At 49.4% G+C, this 20,000-nt stretch overlaps 2 protein-coding genes across 2 annotated transcripts in view; one reads left to right on the top strand and one right to left on the bottom strand.

Moving 5' to 3' along the window:
* Positions 1-20,000, top strand: part of Dg (Dystroglycan) — a 51,830-nt gene that overhangs the window by 4,493 nt on the left and 27,337 nt on the right. The window contains exon 2 of the mRNA XM_070115359.1: positions 18,205-18,635. Within this exon, the coding sequence (XP_069971460.1) occupies positions 18,282-18,635 (354 nt within the window). The 5' untranslated portion in view covers positions 18,205-18,281. The remainder of the gene's footprint in view (positions 1-18,204; positions 18,636-20,000) is intronic.
* Positions 1,854-5,081, bottom strand: LOC138859652 (uncharacterized). Its single transcript, XM_070115455.1, has 2 exons — positions 5,052-5,081; positions 1,854-2,453 (listed from the first exon to the last, which is right to left on the bottom strand). Exons 1-2 carry the CDS (start codon positions 5,079-5,081, stop codon positions 1,854-1,856), a joined length of 630 nt encoding a protein of 209 aa, XP_069971556.1.

The following is a 20,000-nucleotide window of genomic DNA, read 5'->3' as shown; positions in this document are numbered from 1 at the left end:
TCCTCTCCCTCCCTCCCCCCGTTCGCCTTCCCTCCCTCCCCTTCTTGCCCCTTCCCTCCCTCCCTTCTTTCCCCCTCCCCCCCCTCGCAGCAGCCTACCAACATTAATATGACAAGTTTTAATTACCACTGGCCTCCGGGGATGGTCGCTACTGCACGCCTCGAAATAATACGATAGTCGACTGCCTTTGTGTCGATGTGGAGTTGCAGGGTTGCAGGCGGCGCTGTTGCATGAAAAAGGAAAAGAAAAAGAAAATGATATATATATAATTTTTTTTTTTGTTATGCCTTTTCTTGTGTTTTTGTTACTTGGTTTCATTGTCTGTCCAAAAATGGAGGTGAATTTTACTCGTGGGAAAAGACGATGTCCGGTTGATCGCACGGATATGGTGGAGGAGATGTAGAAGGTGGAGTATGAGGAGGAGGAGGGAGAGAGGAAGATGGAGGAGAAGAGACAGAGAGCACACAGGACAAGGGGTGGAGGAGGGAGGAGGAGGAGGAGGAGGGACAAGGTGGCAAGGATAAGTGCGGAGGAGGAGAGGACAAGGACAGGGACAAGGACAAGGGACAAAGGTGGGAGAGGAGAGGAGGGCAGGAGGAGGTGTGCAGAGCAAGGGGAAGCAAAGTGGGGCAAGGGCAGTGGCAAGGGGAGGAGGAGGGAGGAGGAGGAGGAAGGAGTGAGGAGGAGGAGGAGGCAGGAGGAGGGAGGAGGAGGAGGAAGGAGGGAGGAGGAGGAGGAGGAGGAGGAGTAGAAGTAGAATATGAAGATGAGGAGAAGACAGAGGAGGAGGAGGACAAGATGGAGGAGGCGGCTGCTCCTGGGCTTCGTCAGGGGGTGGGGAGGATGTCTTAGGTCATGGAGTGGAGGGTCCGCTATGTATTCATATCCTTACGTAGTACATGATGATGTAATGCATAATAAATGGCTATAGTATATTATTTCGAGAATGGAAATCCCATCCTCCTCTGCTCGCCCCCCCCCCCCAAAAAAAAAAAAGCGTGCAACACATTCCAGGAAATCGGACTCGGCCAGTAGGCGGGGCTCGGCGAGAAGCTCCCGTGCGTGCGTGCGTGCGTGCGTGCGTGCGTGCGTGTGTGTGTGTGTGTATATGTAAGTGTGTGTGGTGTGGCGGGGAGGAGAAGGAGGGAGGGGAGGGGAGGGGAGGGGAGGGGAGGGGAGGGGAGGGGTTGCTCTTATTGTGTTGGTGTGTTGGACATCCTCTTGTCTCTGGGATTGCACCATCGAAGTGAGGCAGGAGGAAGACAGCGGTCAGACATTGGGAAAGATGTACACAGAGGCGTGTAGGAGCGGTCGCGCACGCAAGCAAGCAAGCAAGCACGCACGCACGCAAGCAAGCAAGCAAGGAAGCACACACACGCACGCAAGCAAGCAAGCAAGGAAGCACACACACGCACGCAAGCAAGCAAGCAAGGAAGCACACACACGCACGCACGCAAGCAAGCAAGGAAGCACACACACGCACGCACGCACACGCACACAGTCATAATGTCACAAGGTAATGAAAATACACCGAGAGACGGAGGTACACATGCACAGACACACAGGCAGATAGGCAATCAGACAGGCAGGCAGACAGACAGGCAGGCAGACAGGTAGACAGACAGGTAGACAGACAGGCAGGCAGAGCTACACAGACAGATACACACACACAGCTACATAGAGACAGTCCTACACAAACACACACCCATATACAGACAGACACATCCGCAGCCACACCGACAGACGGGCGCAGGCGAGGAGAGCGGCGAAGGGGGCGAAGGGGGCGGAGGGGGCGAAGGGCGCAGACGAGGAGAGCAGCGGAGGGGGCGAAGGGGCGAAGGGGCGCCTCTTTTTTAATGAGTGTCCCTATCAAAGGCTCGGGGCTGTGTATCGCTGATCTCGGGCGGCCGCCGTCGCCTCCCTGCCTCTCGTCGGCGGCGAGGACGGGCGGGCGGAGGGGCGGGGCGGCCCTCGCTGCCTCTTGGCTTGCGCTGGCCTCGCTTGGCTCCCTTGTCTTCTCTTGTCTTCTCTTCGTGTATCTTGTATTCTCTTGTCTTCTCTTCGTGTATCTTGTATTCTCTTCGTGTATCTTGTCTTCTCTTCGTGTATCTTGTCTTCTCTTCGTGTATCTTGTCTTCTCTTCGTGTATCTTGTCTTCTCTTCGTGTATCTTGTCTTCTCTTCGTGTATCTTGTCTTCTCTTCGTGTATCTTGACTTCTCTTCGTGTAGATTGTCTTCTCTTCGTGTATCTTGTATCTCTTGTTTCTCTTGTATCTCTTGTCTCTCTTGTCTTCTCTTCGTGTATCTTGTTTCTCTAGTCTCTTGCTCTTGCCTCTCTTGTCTCTTGTCTCTTGCTCTTGCCTCTCTTGTCTCTTGCTCTTGCCTCTCTTGCCTCTCTTGTCTTTTCGTGTTTCTTCTTGTCTTGCTCTTGCCTCGTCTCTTGTCTCTCTTGTCTTTTCGTGTCTCTTCTTGTCTTAGATCTTGCCTCTCTTGTCTCTCTATCGCTTCATCCTCGTGTATTTTGTCTCCTTGATCTCATCTCTTGTCTCTCTCTCGCTTCTCTCTCTCTCTCTCCTTCTCTCTCATCTTTTTCTCATCTCTCTCTCTCTCTCTCTCTCTCTCTCTCTCTCTCTCTCTCCTTCCTCTCTCTCTCCCTCTCCCTCTCCCTTCCTCTCCCTCTCCTCTCTCCTCTCCCTCTCCCTCTCCCCTCCTCCCTCTCCCTCTCTCTCCGTTCTCCCCCTCTCGCTCTCTCTCTCTCTCTCTCTCTCTCTCCTCTCTCTCTCTCTCTCTCTCTCTCTCTCTCTCTCTCTCTCTCTCTCTCTCTCTCTCTCTTTCTAACTCTAACTCTCTCTAACTCCTTTCTCTCTCTCTCTCTCTCTCTCTTTCTGTCCCCAACTCTCTCTAACTCTAACTCCCTCTCTCTCTCTCTCTCTCTCTCTCTCTCTCTCTCTCTCTCTCTCTCTCTCTCTCTCTCGTACACGCATGCATACATACACATGCACACACATACACATGTACAGGTAAAAGTAAAAACATGTACATGTAAATGTAAACACATGCACATGTAAATGTAAACACATGCACATGTAAATGTAAACACATGCACATGTAAATGTAAACACATGCACATGTAAATGTAAACACATGCACATGTAAATGTAAACACATGCACATGTAAATGTAAACACATGCACATGTAAATGTAAACACATGCACATGTAAATGTAAACACATGCACATGTAAATGTAAACACATGCACATGTGAATTTAAACACATGCACATGTGAATTTAAACACATGCACATGTGAATTTAAACACATGCACATGTGAATTTAAACACATGCACATGTGAATTTAAACACATGCACATGTGAATTTAAACACATGCACATGTGAATTTAAACACATGCACATATGAATTTAAACACATGCACATGTGAACTTAAACACATGCACATGTGAATTTAAACACATGCACATGTAAATGTAAACACATGCACATGTAAATGTAAACACATGCACATGTGAATTTAAACACATGCACATGTGAATTTAAACACATGCACATATGAATTTAAACACATGCACATGTGAATTTAAACACATGCACATGTGAATTTAAACACATGCACATATGAATTTAAACACATGCACATGTGAATTTAAACACATGCACATGTGAATTTAAACACATGCACATGTAAATGTATACCCTTGTACATGGAAATGTGTATACATAAGCACATGGAAATGTGTATACATAAGCACAGGAAATGTGTATACATAAGCACATGGAAATGTGTATACATAAGCACATGGAAATGTGTATACACATGTACATGGAAATATGTATACACAAGTACATGGAAATGTGTATACATAAGTACATGGAAATGTGTATACATAAGTACATGGAAATGTGTATACATAAGTACATGGAAATGTGTATACATAAGTACATGGAAATGTGTATACATAAGTACATGGAAATGTGTATACATAAGTACATGGAAATGTGTATACATAAGTACATGGAAATGTGTATACATAAGTACATGGAAATGTGTATACATAAGTAGATGGAAATGTGTATACATAAGTAGATGGAAATGTGTATACATAAGTAGATGGAAATGTGTATACATAAGTAGATGGAAATGTGTATACCTAAGTAGATGGAAATATTAATACATAAGTGAGTAAAATGTGTATACCTAAGTAGATGGAAATGTGTATACCTAAGTAGATGGAAATGTGTATACCTAAGTAGATGGAAATGTGTATACCTAAGTAGATGAAATGTGTATACATAAGTAGATGGAAATGTGTATACCTAAGTAGATGGAAATGTGTATACCTAAGTAGATGGAAATGTGTATACCTAAGTAGATGGAAATGTGTATACCTAAGTAGATGGAAATGTGTATACCTAAGTAGATGGAAATGTGTATACCTAAGTAGATGGAAATGTGTATACCTAAGTAGATGGAAATGTGTATACCTAAGTAGATGGAAATGTGTATACCTAAGTAGATGGAAATGTGTATACCTAAGTAGATGGAAATGTGTATACCTAAGTAGATGGAAATGTGTATACCTAAGTAGATGGAAATGTGTATACCTAAGTAGATGGAAATGTGTATACCTAAGTAGATGGAAATGTGTATACCTAAGTAGATGGAAATGTGTATACATAAGTACATGGAAATGTGTATACATAAGTACATGGAAATGTGTATACATAAGTACATGGAAATGTGTATACATAAGTACATGGAAATGTGTATACACATGTACATGGAAATGTGTATACACATGTACATGGAAATGTGTATACACATGTACATGGAAATGTGTATACACATGTACATGGAAATGTGTATACACATGTACATGGAAATGTGTATACACATGTACATGGAAATGTGTATACACATGTACATGGAAATGTGTATACACATGTACATGGAAATGTGTATACACACATACACACATACACACATACACACATACACGCATACATACACATACGCGCGCTCGCACACTCACACTCTCACTCTCACTCTCACTCGCACACATTCTGCCCCACTCACTCCGTCTTTGAGTCTGCCCGTGTACCTGTGCACCTATAATGCACACACGTACGTACACGCGCACCTAGGGCCACATCCCCGCTGAAGAAGCCCCCCCCCCCCGTGGCCCCCACTGGAAACCTTAACCTTATCTTTGATCTGCAGATAGGGTGGGGGAGACGGGGGGGGGGGGGGCGGTGACAAATCGACATCGTGGAGTGACGTCATGCAGTCGAGGGTGGTGTGTTGAGGGGGGGGGGGGGCATTTGGGGAAAATTGGGGATTAGGGGAATTGTTTTGGGTTTTAAGCGAATAGATGGCTGAGGGGGATTGGAAGGGGTGGGGATGAGGGAGGAGGAGGGAGAGGTAAGGGAGGATGAGGGGTTGAGGGGGTAAGGGAGGAGGAGGGGTTGAGGGTAGGGAGGAGGAGGGGTTGAGGGTGAGGGAGGAGGAGGGAGTTGAGGGGTAAGGGAGGAGGAGGGATTGAGGGGTAATGGAGCAGGAGGGTGAAGAGAGGGGGCAGGGGTAGGGAGGAGGAGGAGGAGGAGGAGGGGGAAGGGAGGGGGAGGAGGAGGGAAGGAAGGGAGGGGATGACGAAAGGTAAGAGGGGAGGGGACGGAGAGATGAAGGGGAAGAGAGGGGGGAGGATGAGGGCAGGGGCGAGCCGGAGCAAGAATGACGCTAATGCTCCCCTCCATTTTCGCTTCCTCCTTGACACCGCTCGCCCAACTCTCCCACATTAACTGATTAAGAGATCTGTATCTCTCTGCATCCTGAATTAGGGCGGTGAAAGTTCCCTTCGGATGAGCCCGGCTTGGCTTTGGGGAAGGCTGCGTTTAAGGGAGGGGTGTTCTTTGGAGGGGGGGGGGGTTCCTCTTTCTGCATTTTCTATCTCATATTTTCTCCCTTTTCCCTTTCTCTATCTAGCTACCTACCTACCTACCTACCTATCTACCTACCTACCTAATAAATGTATATATATGTGCGTGTGTGTGTGTGCGCGTGTGTAGGCCTATGTACAATAGATATCCTGTAAAACGTATTAAACCGTGTATTTGTTATGCAATATCGTATGCTTTGTGGTAATTAGTGTCTGTCTGCCCCCTCGTGTCTGCCTAAATCAAGAGAATGGACAAGGATATTGACTTGCGACCCCTTGCAGGTGGCGGGGGGGGTTCCTAGGAGCGCTAATCAACACAACCAAAATCTTCGTCTGAAATGAAGTGCGACATGTCTTTCCTGTTGACAGTACGTGTGCTTGAGGGTCTGCGTGTCGGATTCCCCCCTCCTTCATCTCTCTATCTCTTGTCTTACCTGTTTGCTCTTTCTTTTTTCTCTTGCTTTTTTCATACCTTCCATGCCTCTTACTATTATTCATACTTTTTTCACTTACATTTTTTCTCCTACTTTTTTATTTTCCTTTTTCTCTTACTTTTTTCTACCTATTTTCTCTTACCATTTTTTCCTCCTACATATTTCTCTTACTTTTTGTTCTTATCTTTTTTTCTCTCTTCCTTACACGTGCCCCCCCCCCCCCCCGGTTCTCCCCGGCCCCTCGTGCGTTATCCGAAACTGCGTATCATCGGACGGACGGCCTAGGCTTCGTTTCGGTAGGCCTATATGCCCAGAGAAAACTCCTCCTCATCACTCACTCCCACTCCTCCACGTCCTCCTCCTCTTTTATGTGCTTGTTTTTCCTTCTTCGTCGTCTTTCTTTTCTTCCTACTTCTGTTTCTTTTACTCTTCCTCTTCCTCTTCCTCTTCCTCTTCCTCTTCCTCCTCCTCCTCCTCCTCCTCCTCCTCCTCCTCCTCCTCCTCCTCCTCCTCCTCCACGTCTTCATCTTCCTCGAGCCTCCTCCTCTTGCTACCTGCTACCACCCTACCTCCTATTTCTCCTCCTCCTCCATCTTTCTCGCCCCAGCACTTCCTCCCTAATTCCCTGGCCCTCCTCCTCCTCCTCCTCTCCTCCTCCTCTTCCTAATTCCAGGCCCCCCTCCTCCCCCTCCTCTTCCTCCCTCCTCCCCTCCTCCTCCTCCCCTACCTCCTCCTCCTCCCCTCCTCCCCCTACCTCCTCCTCCTCCTCCACCCCTACCTCCTCCTCCTCCTCCTCCCCAACCTCCTCCCCCACCGTGTCCTCAACCCCTGCCTCCACCCCTGCCTCCTCCTCCACCCCTCCCTCCTCCTCCTCCCCTACCTCCTCCTCCTCCCCTACCTCCTCCTCCTCCCCTACCTCCTCCTCCTCCCCTACCTCCTCCTCCTCCTCCTCCTCCTCCCCCACCCCGCCCCATTTCTTTCCCTTCGCGGTTTTTCATCTTTCTTTTTTTATTAAGATGGATAAGTTTGAGAACGGTTGGGCGTTTCAGGCCAAGGCTGGACGAGAGGGAGAGGGGGGGGGGTAAGGGGTGAGGGGGGAGGGTTTATGGGAGATGTCCAGCGCGTGTTTGCTTGGTTTTTCTTCTATTGTTGTCTATTTTTTTTTTCTTTTTTCTTTCTCCTTTCTCTATCACTTTCTCTTCCTCTCCCTCTCTCATCCCTCCCTCCCTCCTCTTCTCTATTTCCCTCCGTCTCTCTCTCTCTCTCTCTCCTCTCTCTTTCACCCTCTCTCTCTCACTCTCTCTCTCTCTCTCTCTCTCTCTCTCTCTCTCTCTCTCTCTCTCCTCTCCCTCCCTCCCTCTCCCTCTCCCTCTCCCTCTCCCTCCCCTCCCTCCCTCCCTCCCTCCCTCCCCCTCCCTCTCCCTTCCTCCCTCCCTCCCTCCCTCCCATGTTTCTCAAATCGTCTTTGATTGTTTAGTCTCTTGCATTATGATTTAGCATTTGATGTAGGTGTTAACTCGGTGACGTCATCGGAAACATCCAAACATTTACTCCCCGTCTTTTTGTTTGTGTTTGTTTTCATTGTTGACGCAGCACGTTGTGTGGTGGCTTTTGTTTACATTTGTTTACGTGTTACGAAAAAAAGGGGGTGGGACCTGTTTGCCTTTTGTTACCAAGTGGGGGAGGGGATGGGGTGGGGAGGGGGATGGGGATAGGGATGGGGATGGGAAGGGAAAAGGGAAGGGGAGGGGGGTGTGAGGGGTGAGAGGATTTGTTTGTCTGTGTTATTTGTGGCAGCTTGGGAATGCCTGCTTGGTGCCAGTAGGAAATGGGGAGTTGGGTGTGGGTGGGGGTGGGTGTTGAGTATGGGAGGGGAGGGGGGAGGAGGAGGGAGGGATATAAGGGAATATCTTTGATTTTGTATTAGGGGGAGGGGAGGAGGGATAGAAAGGAGGGGAGGAAGGAAAGAGAAAAGAAGGAAAGAGTAAAGGAAGGAAGTAAGGAAAGAAATAAAAGAAATGAAGGAAGGAAGGAAATAAAAGAAATGAAGGAAGGAAGGAAAGAAAGAGAAAAGGAAGGAAGGAAGGAAGAGATGGGATGGAGGGGGAGGGGTGTCGAAAGATGACAGTTGAGGGGGAAATGCACGAGATAAATCCGTCTGAATCAGCGACACGTGTTCCAGCGACACGCACACGCACACGCGATCCCGGCCGGCGGTGGTGGGCGGGGGCTGCTTTGTCTCTCTCTGGTTCTTTTATTGTTTTCTTTTTCTGTCGTTTTACTCTCCTTTGTTATCTTGTTTAAGTTGTGTTTCATTTCGCTGCTGTTGTTCTGTGCGTTCTCCTTTCTCTCACTCCTTTCCTCCCTCCCTCGCTCTCCTTTCCTCACTCCCTCTCTCGTTTCCTTACCTTCCTCCCTTCCACTTTTCCTCCCTCCCTCCCTTCTGCTTTTACCTCCTCCTACCACCATCCTCTACTCTCTCCCTCCTTCCCCCTCCATCCCTCCCCTTCCATCCTCCCCTTCCCCTTCTCTCCTTCTCTTCCCCTTCCTTCCCTCATTCCGTCCTTCCCTTCTCTCCATGCCCTCCCTCTTCCCTCCCTTCCCTCCCCTCTCTCCTTGCCCTCCTCCTCCTCTCTTCCCTTCCCTCTCCCTCTCCTCCTTGCCCTCCTCCTCCTCCTTCCCTTCCTTCCCCTCCCTCTCCCCCTTTCCTCCTTCCCCTCCCTCTTCCCCTTTCCTCCTTCCCCTCCCTCTTCCCCTTTCCTCCTTCCCCTCCCTCTTCCCTCCCTGTTACGCCCGCGAGATGAACAAGGCACCGGAAGTCTCCTTCTTCCCTCGCTGTTTACGTGGCGGTTCGCCCCTTCGGAAATATTGGTTTTGTGCTGCTGCCGCGTGGGGGGCGGGCAGGTGTGGAGGGCGGGCAGGTGTGGGGGGCGGGCAGGTGTCTTCAAGGGTAGTTTTAGAGATAGAGGGGGGTGGGGTGGATTGAGGGTAGGGAGACCGCTTTCCCTTTCACATTTTTTGGGGGGGTGGAGTGGGGGTGGGTGGAGGGGGTCGCCTGTTTTGGGCCTTGGTTTGCACTGGCTGTCCTCTCATTTATTCTCTTTCGTTTTTTTTTTGCTCGTCTTTTTTCTTTTCTTTTCGTTTTTTTTTCATTTTCATTTTATTCTTTTTCCCCTTTCCTTTTCGTTCCTTTTTTCTTTTTATTCTTTTCTCCTTTTTTCTCTCTCCCTTCTGCCTCCCCCCTGCAACGCTGCAACATCTCCTTGTTATTTATTCATCTTTCTTGGGTTATCATTATCACCAGTTATTGCAATACATATTCATTATTACAATATAGAAATGGTGGTGTGATAAAGGAATTGGATAATAGGCGTTGGTAATGAAAATAACCATTTAATCGTTAATCTGCATCTTTCTTCTTACTATCTCCCCACTCGTTCTTTCTCCTCTCTTGTGCTTTTTATCCTCTTCTCTCTCTTCTATTTTTCCCTTCCGCTTCTTTCTCTCTCTTCTATTTCTCCCTTTCGCTTCTTTCTCTCTCTCTTCTATTTCTCCCTTCCTCTCTCTCTCTATCCCTCCCTCCCTTCCTCCCCTCTGTCTTCTCTCACTCTGTCCCTTTTCTACCCTCCCCTACTTTCTTTCATTCCCTTCTCCCCTTCTCCCTTTAGCCTCATTCTCTTCTTCCCCTTCCTCTCCTCTCCCTCATTCTTTTCTCCCCCCTCCCCCTTCCTCTCCTCTCCCTCATTCTTTTCTCCCCCTCCCCCTCCTCTCCCTCATTCTCTTCTCCCCTCACCTTCTGTCTTTCCCCCTCCTCTCCCCCATTCTCTTCTCTTCACACCTCTCCCTCTCCCTCTCTCTCCTCTCCCTCTCTCCCTCTCTCTCCTCTCCTCTCTCTCCTCTCCTCCCACTCTCTCTCCCTCTCTCTCCTCTCCCTCCCACTCTCTCTCCCTCTCTCTCCTCTCCCTCTCTCTCCTCTCCCTCTCTCTCCTCTCCCTCTCGCTCCTCTCCCTCTCGCTCCTCTCCCTCTCGCTCCTCTCCCTCTCGCTCCTCTCCCTCTCGCTCCTCTCCCTCTCGCTCCTCTCCCTCTCGCTCCTCTCCCTCTCGCTCCTCTCCCTCTCGCTCCTCTCCCTCTCGCTCCTCTCCCTCTCTCTCCTCTCCCTCTCTCTCCTCTCCCTCTCTCTCCCCTCCCTCTCTCTCCTCTCCCTCTCTCTCTCCTCTCCCTCTCTCTCCTCTCCCTCTCTCTCTCCTCTTCCTCTCTCTCTCCTCTTCCTCTCTCTCCTCTCCTCTCCTCTCCTCTCCTCTCTCCGTGTCCCCTCCATGGATACCGGAGGCCTTGATCGCGCCGGGCTCTGTGGCACCGATAGTAGTGCCTCGCTCGAGTGCCGTGAACCGCTGTAATGGTGGTTTGGATAACGATTGGAGATAAGGGCGGGATTAGCTTAGTCCCCCCTCCCCTAATTCTTTCCCTCGCTCTGTGTATTCTCTCCCCCTCTTTACTCTGGTCTTTATTCATTTACTCATTTCCGTATTCTCGCTCTCTCTCTCTCGTATTCTCTCTCTCTCTCTCTCTCGTATTCTTTCTCTCTCTCTCGTATTCTTTCTCTCTCGTATTCTTTCTCACTTTCTCGTAATCTTTCTCTCTTTCTCGTATTCTCTCTCTCTCTCTCTCGTATTCTTTCTCTCTTTCTCGTATTCTTTCTCTCTCTCCTTTTCTCTCTCTCTTTCTCGTATTCTTTCTCTCTCTCTCGTATTCTCTCTCTCTCTCTCTCTCTCTCGTATTCTCTCTCTCTCTCTCTCTCGTATTCTCTCTCTCTCTCTCTCGTATTCTCTCTCTCTCTCTCGTATTCTCTCTCTCTCTCTCTCTCGTATTCTCTCTCTCGTATTCTCTCTCTCTCTCTCTCGTATTCTCGCTCTCTCTCGTATTCTCGCTCTCTCTCTCTCTCTCTCTCTCTTATTCTCGCTCTCTCTCTCGTATTCTCGCTCTCTCTCTCGTATTCTCGCTCTCGCTCGCTCTCTCTCTCTCTCTCTCTCTCTCGTATTCTCGCTCTCTCTCTCCCCTCGTATTCTCGCTCTCTCTCTCTCTCTCTCTATTCTCGCTCTCTCTCTCTCTCTCGTATTCTCGCTCTCTCTCTCTCTCTCGTATTCTCTCTCTCTCTCTCTCTCTCTCTCTCTCTCTCTCTCTCTCTCTCTCTCTCTCGTATTCTCGCTCTCTCTCTCTCTCTCTCGTCTCTCTCGCTCTCTCTCTCTCTCTCTCTCTCTCTCTCGTATTCTCGCTCTCGTTCTCCCGTATTCTCGCTCTCGTTCTCGTCTTCTCTCTCTCTCTCTCTCTCTCTCTCTCTCTCTCTCTCTCTCTCTCTCTCTCTCTCTCTCTCTCTCTCTCTCTCTCTCTCTCTCCCTCCCTCCCTCCCTCCCTCCCTCTCTCTCTCTCCACACGTACCACGTACCATATACCACGTACCCCTTACCCTAATACCACGTACCCCTTACCCTAATACCACGTACCCCTTACCCTAATACCACGTACCCCTTACCCTAATACCACGTACCCCTTACCCTAATACCACGTACCCCTTACCCTAATACCACGTACCCCAGACTCCTCAGCATTTGGCTCTCGCTTTCCTCTTTTTTTTCCCTCCCTCTTTACTCTCCCCTATTGTTAAGATTCTTGTATGCACTGACGGCAAGAATGGGGGGGGAGGGGGAGGAGGGAGTGGGGAGGAGGGGGAGGGAGGTTTGTGTACGTAAATTAGATTGTGTGCGGCAGGTTGGGGAGCAGTGCCGACCAGTGCCAAGGAACCTGTCGCTGGGAGGTCTAGAAGAAGAGGGAAAGAGGAGGGAAGGAGGAAGGGAAGGGGAGAGATGGGCATGTGCAAAGGGAGGAAAGGAGGGAAGGAGGAAGAAAGGAGAAGGACAGGGAAGGGTGAATACAAAGAGGGAAGAGAAGGGAAGGAGGAGGGGGTAGATACAAAAGAAGAGAGGGAGGGGGGAAGGGGAGAGGTAAGGGGAACGGTAGGAGAGGAGGAGGAGGGACAGATACACATACATGAGGTGGTGAGGGGGGTGTGGATATGAAGGAAGGAGAATGATAAGGAAAAGGAAGGAAATTTGAAAGGAGGAAGAACGGGAGGTATATGGAAAAAAGGGTGAACAGTAGAGGAGAGGAAGAGAGAGAGAGAGAGAGAAGCAGAAGAAGAAGGGAGAAGAAGAGAGAAAGAAGAGGAGAAAGAAGAGAGAAAATGGAAAGTTATTTAGAGCCAAAGAAGGAAGATAGATACGAAAGATATATATAGAGAGAAAGAAGGCAAGGTAGGAAAGAAAGAGGGAAAGAAAGGAGGAAAGAGAGGGAAAAGAAAGGAGGAAAGAGGGAGAGAGATAGAAAGAGAACGAAAGAAAGAAAGAGTAAGAGAAAGAAAAAAAAGAGTAAGAAAGAAAGAGCGATAGGATAGGAGAGAGAGAGAGAGAGGGCAAGAAAGAAAGAAAGCGATAGGAAAGGAGAGAGGGAGAGAGAGAGAGAGAGGGCGAGAGTGACTAAAGGCAGTCGGGCAAAGGGACTAACCAGGATGACAGGATTATCATCTCCAAAAGCTTTCTCTCTGTTTGCTTCCCCGAATCAGATCTGGGGGGGAGAGAGAACGCGAGAGAGAAAGAAAGAAAGAAAGTAAGAAGAGAGAGAGAGAGAGAGAGAAGAGAGAGAAAGAAAGAAAGAAAGAAAGAAAGAAAGAAAGAAAGAAAGAAAGAAAGAAAGACACGGAGAAAGAAAGAAAGAAAGACACGGAGAAAGAAAGAAAGAAAGACACAGAGAAAGAGAGAAAGAAAGACACAGAGAAAGAAAGAAAGAAAGACACAGAGAAAGAAAGAAAGAAAGACACAGAGAAAGAAAGAAAGACAGACACAGAGAAAGAAAGAAAGACAGACACAGAGAAAGAAAGAAAGACAGACACAGAGAAAGAAAGAAAGACAGACACAGAGAAAGAAAGAAAGACAGACACAGAGAAAGAAAGAAAGAAAGAAAGACACAGAGAAAGAAAGAAAGAAAGAAAGACACAGAGAAAGAAAGAAAGAAAGAAAGACACAGAGAAAGAAAGAAAGAAAGAAAGACACAGAGAAAGAAAGAAGAGAGAAAGAAAGAAAGACACAGAGAAAGAAAGAAAGACAGAAAGACACAGAAGAAAGAAAGAAAGAAAGACAGAAAAAAAGAAAGAAAGAAAGACAGAAAAGAATTAAAGAAAGAAAGACAGAGAAGAAAGAAAAGAAGAAAGACAGAGAAAGAAAGAAGAAATAAGACAGAGAGAGAAAGAAAGAAAGAAAGACAGAGAGAGAAAGAAAGAAGAAAGCAGAGAAAGAAAGAAAGAAAGAAAGACAGAGAAAGAAAGAAAGAAAGAAAGACAGAGAAAGAAAGAAAGAAAGAAAGACAGAGAAAGAAAGAAAGAAAGAAAGACAGAGAAAGAAAGAAAGAAAGAAAGACAGAGAAAGAAAGAAAGAAAGAAAGACAGAGAAAGAAAGAAAGAGACAGAGAGAAAGAAAGAGACAGAGAGAAAGAAAGAGACAGAGAAAGGAATAAAAGTGTAGGAAGAATTATCGGCCGAAAAATCGTTTCGAAGTTAAGTTACGGAGCCACATGTATTCCTGACGAGTTCTAGAGAGAGACAGAGCGAGAGCAATAAAAGACGAGAGGAAGGAAGAGACGGAAAAGAGCGAGAGTGAGAAATTAAGATTGACTTGAACGACAAAAGAAAGGGAAAGAGCAATGGAAGAAAAAAATAACGAGAGAAAGGGAGAGAGAAAGAAAGAAAGGGAGAGAGAAAGAAAGAGAAAGAGAAATAAATAAATAAAGAAAGAAAGAGAAAGAGAGAGAAAGAAAGAAAGAAAGAAAGAAAGAGAGAGAAAGAAAGAAAGAGAAAGAGAGAGAAAGAAATAGAGAAAAGAAAGAAAGAAAGAAATTAAAGAAAGTGAGAGAGAAAGAAAGGAAGGAGCGGGTGAAGGCAGAGGTGAGAGGAGGCCAAGGAGTAGTAACTGCCCAGGGGAGGGGGGAGGGGAAGGGGGGAGGGAAGGAGGGAGGGGATTGCAACAGGGCGTGTATTGTATCCCTTAGATGCTCCTCCAAGGTCGAGTCCTTCTCTGCCCAGGGCCTTGTGTGGGAGGGGGAGGGGTGAGGCTCGAGTCGCAGGTGCCAGACACGGTGGGGGGAGGGAAGGAGGAGGGCGAAGGAATGGAAGGGAAGGGGGAGGGGCGAGGGAAGGGAAGGGGGGAGGGGCGAGGGAAGGAAGTGGGGCGAGGGCGAAGTAGTGGAAGGGAAGGGGGAGGGGCGAAGTAATGGGGTGAAGGGGAAGGGGGAGGGGCAGGAGGGAAGGGAAGGGGGAAGGGGGAGGGGCGAGGAAAGGGGAGGGTAGAGGCGAAGGGCGAAAGGGCGAATACGCGCTTTCTCGGGGCTTTATTACATGATCTGGCATCTCTTGTGGGAGGAGGAAGGGGAGAGGGAGAGGTGGAGCTTGGGCAAGCGGTGGGGGTGGGGGGAGTCTTGGGAGGAAAAGGGGAGGGAAAGTCTTGGAGGGAAGGGGTGTCTGAGGAGGCGAGGGTATGGGAGGAGAGGTAAGGGGAAGGGAAGAGAGAGGCAAGGGGAAGAGAAGGCGAGGCTAGGGGGAGGGAAGGAGAGGCTAGGGAGGGAAGGAGAGGCTAGGGGAGGGAAGGAGAGGTTAGGGGAGGAAGGAGAGGCTAGGGAGGAAGGGAGAGGCTAGGGGAGGGAAGGAGGGGAATGGAGGTGAAGGGAAGGGAAGAGAGGCTAGGGGACGGGAAGGGAAGGAGAGGCTAGGGACGGGAAGGAAGGAGAAAGGCTAGGGACGGGAAGAAGGAGAGGCTAGGGGACGGGAAGGGAAGAGAGGCTAGGGATGAAGGGAAGGAGAGGCTAGGGGGACTGGAAGGGAAGGAGAGAGGCTAGGGACGGGAAGGGAAGGGAGAGGCTAGGGGGACGGGAAGGGAAGGAGAGGCTAGGGGACGGGAAGGGAAGGAGAGGCTAGGGACGGGAAGGGAAAGGAGAGGCGTAGGGACGGAAGGGAAGGAGAGGCTGTGGACGGGAAGGGAAGGAGTGTTGTGGGGACGGGAAGGGAAGGAGAGGCTAGGGGACGGAAGGAAGGAGAGGCTAGGGGGACGGAAGGGAAGGGAGAGGCCAGGGGACTTTAAGCAAAAGGAGAGGCTAGGGACGGAAGGGGAGAGAGGCTAGGGGGAGATGGAAGGGAAGGAGAGGCTAGGACGGGAAGGGAAGGAGAGGCTTAGGGACGGAAGGAAGTAGAGGCTAGGGGACGGGAAGGGAAGGAGAGGCTAGGGGACGGGAAGGGAAGGAGAGGCTAGGGGACGGGAAGGGAAGGAGAGGCTAGGGGACGGGAAGGGAAGGAGAGGGGATGGGATGGGATGGGATGGGATGGGTTGGGATGGGAAGGAGAGGCTAGGGGGACAGGAGGGAAGGGGGAAGGAGAGGGTAGGGTAATGGGAGGGAAGGGAAGGGAAGGGAAGGGAATGGGAGGGAAGCGAAGGGAGAGAGTCTTTTCGGGGCAGAGAAGAGGGGAGGGGAGGGGAGGGGAGGGGAGGGGGGCGATGGCATTGTGTGCAGTTTTAATTCTGGGATGGCGGCCTCGCGTTGCCATCCATACAAGGCTACTTCTCTTTAAGGGCTACTGTTTTATTGAGACTGTGGGTGTTCCGCATAGGATGTGCTACTCATCGTATGTTGTGCTGCTCCACATTAGTTTTGTTGCACACAAGTTGTTGCACACAAGTTGTTGCTCATATGTTGTTGCTCTTATTTTCTGTTGTTGCTCCTCTTATTTTCTGTTGTTGCTCCTCTTATTTTCTGTTGTTGCTCCTCTTATTTTCTGTTGTTGCTCCTCTTATTTTCTGTTGTTGCTCCTCTTATTTTCTGTTGTTGCTCATATTTTGTTTCTAATCATATTTTCTGTTTCTCATATGCTGTGTTGCTCCTCTTCATATGCTGTGTTGCTCCTCTTCATATGCTGTGTTGCTCCTCTTCATATGCTGTGTTGCTCCTCTTCATATGTTGTGTTGCTCCTCATATTTACTGTTGCTCCTCATGTCTTTACCCCTCGTATGTATTGTGTGTCCTTGTTTATCTTTCTTTCGTCCCAAAACTCATTCTAGGATTTGTTTACAGTTCTTCACTCCTGCTTTTTCTTTCTTTCCCATTTTGTTCTTTTTCTTCTCTCCTTATTTTTATCATCGCCCTCGTTATCAGGTCATGTTATCACTATCACCGTCTGTGGCGTCGTCATGGCCCTCATTATCTACTACTACTGTTGTATGTTATGATGGTAGGCCTAATTACCATGGGTTGCTAATACCAACATGGCCTTGGTAGCCATTAGTATTTATCTATCTGTCTCCAGTATATCATCATTGTCGTCGTCATCCACCACCACCACCATCACCTCCACCTCCAACTCCACCTCCAACTCCAACTCCAACTCCAACTCCAACTCCAACTCCAACTCCAACTCCAACTCCAACTCCAACTCCAACTCCAACTCCAACTCCAACTCCGACTCCAAGTGGATGGATGGGTGAATGAATTAGTGTGGATGGAAGTAAGTTAGTCAGTTAGAGCAGGCAATGATTGATCTTATAGTATCTGTATATATGTGTGTTCGCGCGTGTGTGTACGTGCATGTATGTATGCATGGAGTGAGTGCATGAGCGCGAGTGTGCTTTTGGTTGTTCGAGTGTTTGTACGAGGGGGGGGGGAGATGACTGTGAATGGATGACAATTAACTGAATGGGTTTGTAGTGCTCCGGATGGGCGTAAGGCGTGGCTTGGCATGGGCTGATGTTGTGAAGGTCTGGGGTGGCAGCGTCGTCTAATGGGTCGCCATGGGTCTGATTGGGCACGTTTCATGGCTATCTGTAACCTTTTCTAATGGGTTGCCAAATCTCCTTTGTAGTAATGGCTGTCTAGGTTGTCTTAATAGGTTGTCACGGGTCTAAGTGACAATTAAGCGGTGCTCTTCCATGGGGTAATGGGTGTTTTAGTGTATCTTAATGGTTTGTCATTGGGCTGAGTGGATCCCAGGTGATGTTGGCGTGCGAGGTGTCCTAATGGGTTGCCACGGGCCTGGTCTGAGGTTAACGGATGCTTAAGTGTTCTTGACGGGCGTGAACCCTTGCAGGAGATGTATCGCGTAACATCTGATTAATGGGTGTCACGCTTAAAGGGGCTTGGGATTGGCATTAATGGGCGTGATTGGCTTCGTGATCGTGGAACCTGCTCTACCCGGTTGCCTTTCTATAACGCACAGGTGTTTGTTTTCGTGTATTGTGGCGTCGCGAGACAGGGGAACGCGCGACTGGAAAACGAGACCATTGTGGCATCGTTCAGCCCTGGGACGAAGTTGCATGGAACAACAAAACGCATGCAGGACGGTGCAGTGTGCATCAGCTTTGTTGACAAGCGTAATGAGGGCAAACAAACAGCTGACCGTGCATAATGTGACATGCTTATCCCCCCGCCCACTTCCTCCTCCTCCCTCCCTCCCTCCCACCTTGATGTACATACTGTGACACGCCCCCTCCTCCCTCCCTCTCCCACTTCCACTCCCATTCCCTCTCCCTCTATCTCTCCTCCTCCTCCTCCTCCTCCTCCTCCTCCTTCCTCTCCCACATATACACCCTCTCCCACACCCCCTCCCACACCCTCCCCTCCCCCTCGCTCCATCCCCATCGGTGTTGTGCATAGCGTGACAGCCCCCCCCCCTCTTCCCGTCCCCTATGATATGCGACGCCACGACTTACCTTGTTTCCTTCTCCCGCAGATCGCGCTATGGTCCAGTGAGAGCGTGTTCGAGAGAGCGAATCGCCCACCGCCGCCGCCGCCGCCGCCGCCGCCGCCATGTTGAGGTTGAGCCTTGTGGTGGCCGTGGCCCTGGCCTGCCACCTGCCCGCCCTGCGCGCCCAGCACCTCGAGAACGACCTGCAGTCCCTGCTGCACGACCTGGACGTGAACCAGGACGCCACTGCGCCGCTCGAGATGGACGACGACTTCGAGGTGGAGCTGTTCTACCGGCCCGAGGACGAGGCGCCGCGGGCGAGCGCGCCCAAGCCCGCGAAGAACAAGGTCGAGGCGGCGAGGGGCCATCCCGTCAAGCGCCAGTGGGGCGTCTCGGACACGCGCGCGCACCACGGCTTCCTCTTCTCGCACCCCGTGCCGCGCGACGCCTTCTCCGGACGCGTCGACCACCTGCAGGTGAGCCGCACGCCCTCCCTCTCGCCCTCGTCTCTGCTCCTCTCTTCTCCTCTCTTCTCTCCCTCTCCTCTCTTGTCCTTTCCTTTCCCTCCCCTCCCCTGTCCTCTCCTTTCCCTCCCTTCATCTCCCCTCTTCTCTTCTCTTCTCTTCTCTCTTCTCTTTCTTCTCTTTTCTTCTTTCTCTTCTTCTTCTTTCTTCTTTCTCTACTTTCTCTTTCTCTTCTCTTCTCTTCTTCTTCTCTTCTCTTCTCTTCTCTTCTCTTCTTCTTCTTCTCTTCTCTTCTTTCCCTTCCTCTTCTCTTCTCTTCTCTTCTCTTCTCTTCTCTCTTTCTTCTTTCTCTCTCTTCTCTTTCTTCTCTCTTCTTTCCTTCTCTCTCTTCTTCTCCTTCTCTTCTCTTCTCTTCTTCTCTTCTCTTCTCTTCTCCTTCTCTTCTCCTTCTCTTCTCCTCCCTCCCTCCTCCTCCCCTCCCCTGCATCCTCGTCCCACGTGTACGCTTTTGAGCCGTTTTGTCTCGCCCTTTCATTTCCCCGACAGCGACGCTTCTCTTTTTCTCCGTGACCTTTTCCTTCGATTGGTTTTGACTTCCTTTCTCATTCCCTCCCATTTTTTTCTCCCTTTCCTCCGTTTCTTTCGATTTTTTTTTCATTTTCTTCGTGATCCCTCTTCTCTTTTTCGTGTCCCCTTTTCTCATTTTCTTCTGTTTTCCCATTTCGTCTCCTTTTTTCCCCCCTCGTGTTTATTTCTTGTCCGTAACATCATTCTTTCCTGGCGATTTTTTTTTTTCTTTCGATTTTTCCTTCCCCGCTACTTTTGTCTTTTTATTTATTTTTTATTTTTTTTACGACCTTGCCTTTCATGAATGTCGTCTCTTTTCTTCCCATTTTTGACTTCCCTCCCCTCCCCACCCCCCCCTTTCGTAAAGTTTGGTAATCACGCCCCTGTTGCCTCGCCCCCTGTGAGCTCCGGGGCGGTCGGGGGGGGGGGGGAGCTGGTTTTAATCGGCGACTGTGTACTTCCTCTTTTTTCACCTCTGCTTTCTATGCACATACGCACACGTATACGCATACGTTCACTCGTACACTCACTCTTTCTTTCTTTCTCTCTCTCTTTTTATCTTTCTCTCTCTCTTTCTCTTTCTATTTCTTTCTTTTTCTCTCACTCTTTCTTTCTTTCTCTCTCACTCTTTCTTTCTCTCTCACTCTTTCTTTCTCTCTCACTCTTTCTTTCTTTCTCTCTCTCACTCTTTCTCTCTCACTCTTTCTTCTCACTTCCCTCCTCCCTCCCTCCCTCCCTCCCTCCCTCCCTCCCTCCCTCCCTCCCTCTCTCCTCCCTCTCTCCCTCCCTCTCTCCCCTCTCTCTCCCTCT

This window comes from Penaeus vannamei, chromosome 37 (genome assembly GCF_042767895.1).
Source record: "Penaeus vannamei isolate JL-2024 chromosome 37, ASM4276789v1, whole genome shotgun sequence".
Taxonomy (NCBI): domain Eukaryota; kingdom Metazoa; phylum Arthropoda; class Malacostraca; order Decapoda; family Penaeidae; genus Penaeus; species Penaeus vannamei.
This window is presented reverse-complemented; position numbering and strand designations above follow the sequence as displayed.